An 11897-nucleotide genomic window follows, 5' to 3' on the forward strand; every position below is an offset into this window, starting at 1 on the left:
AATTGAAGCTAGCATTCTATCGATGTTAATATACGAATTCCCATATTGCTTTTACGCGCTGTTCTTTGATTTGAGGTGATACTAGGTTGAACAAAGCGAGGTTGATAAATACAGGCCCCTTGATATCAGTAACATTGTTGAAAAAAATGGATTGTTGATGGTGGTAACCCCAGACTTCTTGTGACTGGCGCCCTTGTCGGTGACATTACCGTCGTACAGACACGTCAATCATCCGAGGCCACCTGCTGGGTCCGTGCCAGGGGGGCGGTAATCACCGCATGACGTCACATGACAGAAATAGGTCTTCTACTTACCTGATGTTTTTCTCACTGACGTTTTTCCATTGTTCACCTGGCGCCTGAAAAAAATTTGATGAACCCAACTTGCAGTTCGAAAGGAAGCCTTCATTATATTACAGGCTGTGTGTCACCAAAATCAAGCATGTAAAGGGCCAAACACACTAAAATGGAAGCCCTGCTGCACTACCAAGGCTGGCCACCAGGGGTCCTAGAATTGAACCTGACAATTACTTCATGTACCCGCACAACAAATGTTATCGAAATCAGTTGAAAGGTCTGGAGATATAGAACCGGACACGCACACATGCACACACACATGCCAAGCAAAGTTTTTTTGAGTAGACAACAAACTGTGACCTACTTTCAGACTTGCTCAACAGGTTTTTTTCTCAGACGTCACGCACGTTTCGGCATCGCGAGAGATATCTGACGTAACACGTTAAATATCGTTTGCTACGAGGTGTGGGGATTTAATTTGCGGATTGTTTTGGGCGAAGATACGCTCCAAGTCAGTTGATAAAGGCTTCTTGCTCCAAGTTACAACTTCGGAACATTGGAAGTTGGAGGAAAAGCTGATAGGTAAGAGTTGTTTTTCTTAACAATCGGAGTCTGTGACATAACACCTGTGTTATCGTCTAAAATTTCAAGTCACAAACTCTCTAACTCGGTAATGTTCGATTCAAGTCTACCGAGTATGCGTCTTGGCTTAAGGTGCTGTCGCGAGGGTTTTAATAATGGTTAGCCTTGTGGTTAAAAACGGCAGCTATAGAATCCAGACGTAGTCGGTTTAAAGCCTTGGCATGACCCGATGTTTTTCCCTTGAGTATGGTATTCTCCAAGCAGATCTTGCGTGGCATAAGATAGTATCATAAGCTGGGGAAGGAGTTTAGCCGACAGAGGAGTAAATTGGCTGTGTCCAATAACTCCTCTGTCGGCTAAAGTCCTTCCCTTTTGCCACAGGAAGATCTGCTTGGAGATTATAAGAATGGGGCATGAATGATCTCGTTTCATTCATGTGAAAATAGTTGCAAGGGGGGTGGGGGTGGTCAATCCCGGTGTAAGACTAAGACAACAGTGCAATATATATGAAATTAGACCTTACTTGCTTGAATAACATTCAATAGCACAATCTATAATATCTAAATACGGAATGATGAGAAGTTCATAATTGTGACGTACGTGCTTTGACTATATACTAAAAGGATGTTTATGTACAAGTGACTCCAAGCAAAATGAAAACGCTTTTGTAAAATTAACAAAAAATGTTTCTTTTATGTGATGTATGATAAATAAATCATGGTATTAGCTGGACTTTTTGCAATTTATGGTGCAATGAATAGTTTCAATAGTTATTAAAATACTGCTTGGTAAATTCGAGCATGAAAAGGTTGAGCTATGATTCATTTATTGCACATTTCTTGTCCCATTCGATAAACAAAAAAATTACAGATGACGTCATCAAAAACACGAGGCTGTTTGTCCTCGCTGACTCCAGGGAAACCACGAACTCACTTCTTGTCGGGAAAATGTCTTGTGTTTGTCGCAAGTGTGGCACTGCTGTGTGTTCTCGACTTCGCATTAAAATTGAAAGAGGGGACTCGGAGGGTGACAACTGAAAACTCTGGTACATGGTCGGTTTTCAAGGCAAAGGAGTCCGACCAAACGACGAGTGGAATAAACATGACAAAGGAGCTGTTGAGATTGGATCCGACAGTGAGCCTTTCCTTAATTTTTCTCTGATTTAGATTGATGTTGCATTATCATTGTATTATCCTATCATCTATTTTTTGTTGTTGTTCAAGGTCCGAACTGCCAATCCTCAGAGAGATGCAATGTGGGTAATATGTCAAATATGAAGACCACTGAGACATAAACAAAACACGTCTTGACATGCATAAAGCATTGTTCAAACAACTGTTTACAAGTTAGGGGACTTCACCATTGACATATTACCCAAAATGCATCTTTCTGTGCATGAGCATGACCGAACCGACTCAATAATTTAACATAATGTACAGTATGTTGTCTCAATGAGTAGCTTTTTAAATGATCAGGTAGACCAATAATTTATAAATTATTTATCTTATTACGTCTACGTGTACCAAAGAACATTTCAATGCCGTTGCAGGCACCCATTGTCTTTATGGCCACAAAAGGCTAGTTTTACCTTCTGTCTGTCTTTGTATATAGAACTGTTCAACTACGTGACAAACTTGAGTCAATGTCATATTGTGATTGTTTGCCTTAAAGTAAATCAAGAAAATTTCTCTCTTTACAGATCTTTGCCGAAATCCCCCGTCAGACCCTCCCAGATTTCAAGAACCCGTGTTGGTATGAAAAGATCCCAGAGGCAGAGTTAAACTCGAACCCGTACAGAACACACAAAAACTGTTACTCCGACAAGAAGACAATGAAGAGCCTGAACAAGATAGCAAAGCACTTCCGGGACGGACTGGTACAAAATGGCACGGAATATTTTCGTTTGAGGTGAGCGCTTTGGCACAAAAATATATAGAAACAGCATAAGCAATAAATTCTTTGGACACAGCCAAGTGATTTAACGAACCTGGGTTTATGGGATTCTGTCAGGTTCACATTGCACTGTGCACAGCAATGGCTAAACACTTTTACTTTAAGGCTCTTTTACTGTAAAAAAACCCACGTGTTATGTGTATCTTATTGAATTTGGGTTCCGTTATTGGGTGAGGTTTGGACCTGCGTTTGGAAAACTTCCAGTCTATCTAGATCTATAATTTTCTATATTTTGTTTTACTTCTGTGAGTAATACTACTGTCTATTTTCTGCATGTTGTCTGAACTTAGCATTTATTTATGTTTTGTGTTTTCAACACAAGTGTAGTATAAGTTATGGACAGAGAAGAATACCAGGTGGTGGCGTTAGAATATCATATTCTGCAAACTGAGTGCGTCACCACTTTCCCCGTGGTTATTAACCGGTTATGTTTATTATCTCAACAAACAATAAAATGATAACCGTGCTGTACTTGTAAATGCATACATGTTCGCGGTGGTTTAATGTTCGCGGTTTTCGCGGCGGCCACTTCACCGCGAATTTAAAACCACCGCGAACATTTTTCCATGGCAGTAAGAGACTACAGTGCATGGTGCTACCGCGAACTTAAAACCGCCGTTAAAATTCCTTTTCCCGCTATTGCGAAATTAATTCCCCGCGAACTTAAATGCATTTACACAGTATTTGCTCCTTCCAGATGTTTGCCGTACTTCTACATCATCGGCATGCCCAAGTGCGGAACCTCCGACCTGTACCACCGTCTGACGAAGCACCCGGATGTAGTAGGCGGGATGAGAAAAGAGCCTCACTATTGGACCAGAAGGTGCTTCGACAGTCGAATGACCGGTATGACGTCATAATCATTCCACGCATAGATACTGTGATTTATGATTATTTCTCTTCAGTCGACGAAAACAGTTGTGGTCAGACACAGTCTGATTGTTTGGCTCATATGTGCTTCTGTGAATATACTAAAATCTAAATTCATGTATTTTTTCTCAGGTAGCGATATTATAGCATATATAGCTATCTATAAATACATAGATAGATTAGATAGAGAGAGAATAGAATGAGAGAAAGAAGGGAGAAAGAGAGGGAGAGAGAGGGGTAGTATGTATAGATATAGAGAGAGATAGAGATAAACTATAAAGATTCTTATGAGAGAAACTACAAAAGAGTATTTTCAAATTTCCATTTCACCAACTCCCAATATTCCACCGGGTACCATAATACCGCCACTTAATCAGTGTTATAGAGGCCTTCTCAAGTCTTGCATTGAACACCTAAATATCTGAATTATTAATACTTAAAGAATACTGATGCTGCATAGGTACTATTAAATCTCTTGAAACCACTTTAAATCCATGTACTTGTCTCATGAGGCGGTATTGTGGCATATTCGGCGGAATAAAGTAAACGTGGATGTTTCCTGGATATCTAGCTTTCATCAATGTATTTACATAAGAGATCGACGATGTATTCTTTCAGGTGACATTCCAAACGTGACAGTCCCTGTTAGAGAATATCTGGACCTATTCGACGGAGCTGCGAGGATCATCAAGACACAGATCAAAAAACATTTGACTTCGTCGGGACAAAAGGTTGTCAATCATGACGTCATCACAGGTAATTGACACATGATCATTCGAGCTTGACCAATCGTCACCTAGTATGTTCGCGTTACATGTACATGTATATGAGTCAATAGACAAGACTGAAAGTTTACTAGTATAATTGTCAGTATTGTTAAGTACCCAGCGACACTTTGGGGTTGGTAAAGTGATGGGCTCGGAACCAAAATGTCCCGGGTCCAATACTCGCTAACCCCCCAACCCTACCACCCCCCCCCCGACTTTCCCTGATCGGTGCAGTAGCGTAATGGTGTGAGTGCTAACGTTGCAACCTGAAGGGCGCACTGGCTTTATCTGCTTAGCACTCAGAACTTAATCAATGTCTCCAAGACGTGCTCCCTGCTGTAGTGACTTGCATGAATATGTGGCCAAAGAGCTTTTGAAATGGATATGGGTACCACCCTATGCATCTGGTTCAGAAACTCGGGTAAACTTTTTAAATTGACACTTTCCTGTAAAAAGAAAGTTTATAATGTTTCTCCCGACGGCAAGTGAAAACGTTTATAGTACTGTTGTAAATGACAATACGAAATTCCTTTCAGTTCACATTACTTCTGTAAATGACGTATTTCTGTGCCATACACAGGAGAAGCCAGCGTCTCCACGCTGTATGACAACAGACGCTGGGGACGAGAGGCGTGGGACATGTCTAGGAACGAGCCCAGTGTCCTAGTGGCTAGCCTACTCCAGGCCGTCCAACCACACGCCAGGTTCATTCTCACTATCAGAGACCCAACAGAAAGGTGATACTGAATACTCAACTTAAAATTAGATAGGCAACATTTTCAAGAAAATGCAGGTTGTTTACCTCATTGAAGTTAAATGCCTTTTGTCAAGCTGCTGGCACATCCAGAAACGAGTGGAGACACAGGTGTCACCTCCAAGAGGATGAACTGAACTGAACTGAATTGAACTGGCACACAATGTTATACCATTAGTCCCTGATGCGTGGCAAAAAAGAGATCACTTTGTATACTTGCCACAATAGCTAATATTTTGTGTATAATTGAAATAGATGCACATGTACCTAGTACATTCTCAATGGGCGGCGCGAGCTGCCACCCAACATTTATTTTGTTTCTGTCCTGTTTCACCCTACATTTACTTGATTTTATTTACATTGCTGATTTAATCGCTGATGTCACAATCTAAGCTCTGATTCGTTTATGACAGAAGATGTAGAAAAAAACCCACTAGAAAAAGCAATCTGTTGAAAAATCATCGTACATACTCTGCTGTTATTAAAGCACCAGGGCCACTTGTGTGATCGGGTTTACAAAACATCCCATCGAAATGAGAGCATTGGAGTGTTTTGCCGTTGAATTTCAAAATCTTATGTGATCGGGTTTACAAAACATCCCATCGAAATGAGAGCATTGGAGTGTTTTGCCGTTGAATTTCAAAATCTTATAGCCAAACATCCGCCGGCCCACTATCAGCTTGATAGAGAATAGCCCTTAGTCAAGGGAACTGGGTTTTCCATATATGGATAATGTATGTAATTGCCGGGAGCCCACCAGAGCCTGGCTTTTGGTTGCTATGGACTGGGGTGGGTTGCTATGTGGTGATTGACAGCATCACACCTCTTATCTGTAGTTGATCTCTCTGATCTGTGCCACTTGGACTGATGGTGGGAACAGAGTTCTACTATTACAAAATGATGTCTTTTTTTAACAACCGCTACACCGAAGAACTAATGTGAAAATTACCCTTCAATACATAGAATAGCATTCATTTAGGTAGATGTGCCTGTGGCATAACTTTTGATGTGCCAATCATTATAGGAGGGACATATCATGGTTCTGAGAAGTTTGACCAAGGAGGTTGACAGGCTTCAACTGTCACAACAACATGGCGCATTTTTGTGAACCAACTGTTTTTCTGCAGTTCTCTGCCTATATAGATTTAAATGTACTTTATGCCAAGCTTTCGTTGCTGGCCACATAAAATCTCACCACCAGGCAAAATAATAGTTCCAGGAAAGTCTGCGCTCCAAGATTCCTTCAAGTTTCTTGAAATCCCCACAACTGGCACAAGACGTTGTTTTCCTATTAAACACAAACATGCCTCTGCTCCCATGGGTCCTTCACACAGAGAACCACAGCCCGGCACAGACAATGGGAGAGGCAACTAGCCCGCCCACCGTCTGGGTGGTGGAGACATGCTAATATACTGGTTTCCACGGTAATGGGGGCTTGACCAAAATCCTGGCTTGTCATTGGTGTTGGTATTTTCTACAACAGTTCCCCCAGGTTATAGCTAGTGGAGCACAAACTCCGCGGGGAGGGGCCAGTTAGAGCCCTGGACAGCGGAGTTTGTGTTACACAGACTAAAAATCTTAGTGCAACAGACAAAGAAGTAGTAAATTGTGCTGGTTTTCCTTTACAGATTATACTCGGAGTATCTGTACTTCACCCATGGTGACAAGTCTGCGGCGAGTTTTCACGACAACGTCATAGTCGCTATTGATGGGTTCAACAACTGCTTAAAGAACAACTCCGTCCGTTCATGCACTTACGAACCCAACCTTGTCGAAAAACGAACCGTAAGTACTCCTTATATACCACCAACATATATTCATTGACAAGTAGATCCCGCATTCCTTTCCATGGTCAATATTTTTACCACGGGTTTTCATTCTGGTTCAATGTTCGTTGTGTTTGTAAAAGAAAAAGTGGTGTGATTTTTCTGGTACAATGTCAAAGGACTTGTTCATACCGTGCATACCCTCTGTCTTCTTTGTTAGGGACAGTTGAACAATGCGAGTAACTCTTCAGTGATCTAGACTAGTAGATATCACATTCAAATTTAGGTGACACCGTGCTACGCCAGTGTAATTTAAATCAAAATTCCTTGTAGTTTCTTTTCTTTTTCTCTCTTTTTCTTTTCTACTTCGTTTCCCTTTCTACCCTTCTTTCATTTACTTTCTTTTTTACTATCTATTTCTCTCAGACAAAAAAACGCTCCTTGCATCTTATTTCTTACAAATTGATTTCTTTTCGTCTTTTTAATCCACCCTCTCATCTTTCTTCCTAAATTGAACATGAGTGTCACTTTTTTTTTTTTACTCAATGGTCACTACGTAACAAGGCCTGAAGGCCACTCAATGTTACGGGTTACATTATTGGAACTGTAACAGCAACTCTTCGCCCTAGGTCAGAAACATCATGATTGAGACCAGCCCAATTGCTCACTATGAGTGAGGACTAACTGACCCAATAGGCGAAGCAGGGGTTACGAGGGCTGCTCGGGAGATTCCCTACCCCTATTTTGGCCGGAATGGTTTGATCCGCTCGGGTGGATGTTCGCACATGTGGCGGTTTCTTTAACGTGCATAGGGTATGGCTCTCCCCACACACGGGACCTCCATTTAACGTCCTATCCGAGGGACGACTCATTTTTCACATGAGTAAAGTGAGGAAAGTCGTGTAAAGTGCCTTTCCCAAGGGCACAAGACCGGCAACACGGCAGGCGGATTCGAACCGGCGACCTCTCGGTCACGGGCCGAATACAATACCACTGTGCTACGCGGCCCCACAAGCGGGACTTGCATTCTCTACAACTACATATGCATTTAAATAACACAATACCTAGAACGACAACGTCACTGTATTCAAACATTGATCCTCTACCAATAAACTAAAAAAATGCAATCCAATTCATGCACGAGAATTGACATTGGTCACGTGTCCTGGTCCCGTTCCCAGGTCAGACTGCGGCTGGGGCTGTATGACGTGTACCTGCGGGACTGGTTCCACATTTTCCCGCGGGACCAGATCCTGGTGCAGCGGCTTGAGGATCGCTCCCGGGATCCCCGCGGGACCATGATGAGGGTCTTAGAGTTCCTACAGCTTGGTAAGTGGAAATTCTGCAACGTCATGAAGATCTGTTGTACATCACTATGCATACATTTTGTAAATATGGGGTCATGTATAATTTATGGAAACGTAAAACTAGAAATTCTCCCAACAGAAAGAACTTTCATAACATATATTACTTTGGTAGAAATGAACACCATTAAAAAATCATAATCAATGATACAAGATAAATCTAGAAATTCAAAAGAGCTCTAAATGTATAATGGGGATATGAGGATTTCAATATTAATCTGTATATCACAAACTGTGAGTACTATACGAGTCTGTTGCTCTTTTGTCTATGGTACATTAACTATCCCAGCAGAGTACTAATTAGAATACTTCAGTTGAAAGTTTTTTAACGTTTTATTCCTCACAAACACACAGGCACGCGCGCGCACACACACACACACACACACATACATATACACACAGAGAGAGATATAGAGAAAGAACATTACGGTCCTCTCGTAAGCATTTATTTATTAGATAGTAAGCTAAACTTGCATTATTACCATAACTATTATAACTATTTTATGACATAATATTCTACAGGACCTGTTGAAAGCAAATCTCAGGAGAACGCCATTTTCACATTGAACAAGAAACACGTTCGGAAACCGAAGGACGCCCGAGTTGGCCCGATGTTGCCGAAGACTCAGCGAATGCTCAACGAGTTTTACCGACCATATAATCAGCAGCTTGCGGACCTCTTAAACGATAAGAGATTTCTGTGGCTAAAAGAAAGCACTGTTTCAAACTTGTAAAAGTGTTAATTATTGGTTTATTTATGTGTATACATTTTGAAATGCACACTTTTGCGATTATAGTTTCTCAGGTGGGTGAATGAGAGAATAAAAAGGTCTCAAAAGTAATAAGGACAATGTTGTTTTGATAATATCCATGACATTTGCGTGCATCACTTTCCAAGGTTGCTGCACAATCAACCAGTAAATATGTGCCGTAACTTTAAAAAATATCGGGAAAAAAACACAGATTGTAGAATGCCAAATTCAGCTTAGAAGTCAAAGAAGATGTGAATGATCAAAATTAAGAATGTATTCTTGGGTATAGCAAACTCTTTGTATTTGTTCCACCTTTAAGGCCACTTAGATATCATAATGAATGCAATTTTTTGGCCCAATTTTTAATACTTTATTCGCACGTATGCACCAGTATTGGGGTTTCTCGGCCCTTCCCAAGCCGAAAAAAAATCCCTAGTCCCTCCCCCAGTCGACCGCCTTCCCCTGTCGTTAAATGTCGTCGAGTGAACCCTGTTGACGAGTCGACCGTCAGAAGTGGAGAACCTCTGTGGACATACTGACCCTTAGCCTGGTTACCAAACCCCAGCCCGATCTCGAGTATCTATCTTGCAGGGGTCTGGCCGGATGGGATAGGAACTCTTCTAAATTTTGCCCCTTATAGTGGGCAAAAAACTCCACCAACAGAACAGCAGCAGGATCAGCAGGAGGTAATTACACCCCTGCCATAATTGGTTAAACACCCCCCAACTGTACTTTTTGAATCCATAACAGTGACCACTAAGTACCTGATTCGCTACTGTGATAGCCTGCTGACCAACTGTGGTGTGTTGTAGCTGGCTACCTGTGGTGTGAGTGGTCATCAATCCTAGGTTCTCCTCCCTCTGATCAAGAGCCTTCGAGAACCTTTCTACAGCCATCCTGCCAGACCCCAACACGAAAGATATATTTTGAGGTTGGGGTATGGTATCCAGGCTAACTGACCCTAGTCCTGTGGCTGGTACCTATGGGACTGAGAGGAGATGATAAGAGATGAGAAACCCTGCTTGGAACAAAATGGGACGTTGTGTTCATTATTCAAAATACATAACGTTACAGATGAAAAATTATTAAAACATATTCGCCCCTTCTCGACCTATATATCCTGTTTTAACATCTGCAACTGAATCAGTTTACCCTTCCAGGTAGAAATGTTAGGCTAGACCATGTATTTGCTTGCAGATATTACCTTTCTAGTCCTCTCTCTTTTTCTGCTAGGATTGAGCACGGTGCCAATGTGGTTCTTTTTCTGTTACTTAACGTTACATATTACTATCTTCTGCCACTATTTTATCCTCGTCATTATTTTAACTTGCGTGGCCAGATTTTAAAAAGTATTTCTTGTCTAAATAAGCTTTAAGTTATATATGCATCTATGTATAGCTATCAGTTAATCTAGGGCAAGGATACACTTGAATACGTATGCCCAAACAGTTTTGTTTCCAGTTTGAGATTGTTTCAACTGCAGCTAGCATTTTGAACTTCTTGTCTTTTACCTACACAGTTCCTGGCATTTCGTTTTGTATCATCCAAGGTTCGATGCCTTTCTTTGTCGCCTGTATCGGATTTTTTTGGTCTTGAAAGAATCTCTGAGACTCTGGGTATTCCAGACGTCAGTGCATTTCTAATTAGCATACTTGGCGTTGTTTTGGTGTCGGTCGGTATAACACAGGTAGTAGGCACATCGTCCACCAAACTACTCGTGTTGTCAATCGCCATCCCCGTGGTTGCTTCTTTCGTCTTTGCACCGGATATGGTTATTATGCGGTACCTTACAGGCACGCTAGGGGTGCCAATAGTTACAGCTTTGCTGTATCAAAATTTGTTCGGGACGGTGGTGTTACTTATTATAGAAGAACTTTATTGCACGACAATTGTACATGGTACAAAGTATGGCAACAACTATTACACAAAGTACAAAATAGAGGTATAGGATAAAGCTTAACATCATAGTTAACATAACAATAATGGCTAATATGCATAATTCATTCATATAGTTTCATAATGAAGTAGGCTAATCATTAGCTTCAGTATTCTTTCTAATAGCAAAGCAGTCCTTGATATATTTGCCTATTTTCGCATTATGGGAGTTCTGACATCTAAATAAATGTGCAAATCTGTCTGTAGCATCGAGTCTTTTGAAATATGTTGTACTTGCTTCGAGAAACGTGAATAATTCGTTGCGTAAACTAGCGTATCTAGAACATTCCATTATAAAATGAAATCCATCTTCAATGTGATTTGGGCAGAATGGACAGAACCTTTGGTCATGGGCTACATTGTAGTATCTGCCTGTTTCAACATTCAACTTATGGCTAATAATTCTTAACTGAGTTATTGCTTTGCGAATCTCAAAGTTATCTATATTATAAAGGTACATTTCTTGTTCATAACATTCTTATTATATAACCTATGGAGTAGAGACTCTGAGTCTGGGCAATGGCGACGCGCACAGCATTAAACGTGGTAGGTGTCAGGCTGAGCAAATTCGTTGCCAATTTCGTTGCTATCTTGTCAGCCTCGAAAGTGGTGAAGGCTTATTTATTTAATAAGTTATTAGGTAGCTGGGAGTTTAATAAAATACTGAATGCTTTTTTGTTGCGCACATGAAAATTCTTTGCGCGAAAAGAACCAGGTCCTCCCAGTGCGAGTGGATCAAACCATACAGACTGACAACCTGAAAAGGTGATAGTCACCAGTTACGTAAATCCTTATACAAATGTGTTAAATTTCGTAAAATATACAAATAGATAAATAATTCTTCAGGGAAAATTTTCT

General features: G+C 41.0%; 1 protein-coding gene across 1 annotated transcript; it reads left to right on the forward strand.

Annotated features, from left to right (window-relative positions):
- Positions 1-681: 681 nt before the first annotated feature.
- LOC118408527 (carbohydrate sulfotransferase 15-like) lies at positions 682-9397 on the forward strand. The gene is made up of 9 exons (XM_035809347.1): positions 682-878; positions 1749-2012; positions 2578-2786; positions 3529-3677; positions 4320-4457; positions 5049-5205; positions 6851-7007; positions 8170-8317; positions 8875-9397. The coding sequence occupies exons 2-9, from the start codon at positions 1749-1751 to the stop codon at positions 9084-9086; spliced, it is 1434 nt and encodes a 477-aa protein (XP_035665240.1). The 5' UTR covers positions 682-878; the 3' UTR covers positions 9087-9397.
- The last annotated feature ends 2500 nt before the right edge of the window (positions 9398-11897 follow it).

Source organism: Branchiostoma floridae, unplaced genomic scaffold, assembly GCF_000003815.2.
Source record: "Branchiostoma floridae strain S238N-H82 unplaced genomic scaffold, Bfl_VNyyK Sc7u5tJ_168, whole genome shotgun sequence".
NCBI classification, from domain to species: Eukaryota; Metazoa; Chordata; class Leptocardii; order Amphioxiformes; family Branchiostomatidae; genus Branchiostoma; species Branchiostoma floridae.

Coding starts and splice junctions, on each gene's coding strand:
- LOC118408527 (XM_035809347.1), top strand. CDS start 1,749: ATGACGTCATCAAAAACACGAGGCTGTTTGTCCTCGCTGACTCCAGGG. Junction 2,787..3,528: donor ACGGAATATTTTCGTTTGAG/GTGAGCGCTTTG, acceptor TGCTCCTTCCAG/ATGTTTGCCGTACTTCTACA. Junction 4,458..5,048: donor CAATCATGACGTCATCACAG/GTAATTGACACA, acceptor TGCCATACACAG/GAGAAGCCAGCGTCTCCACG.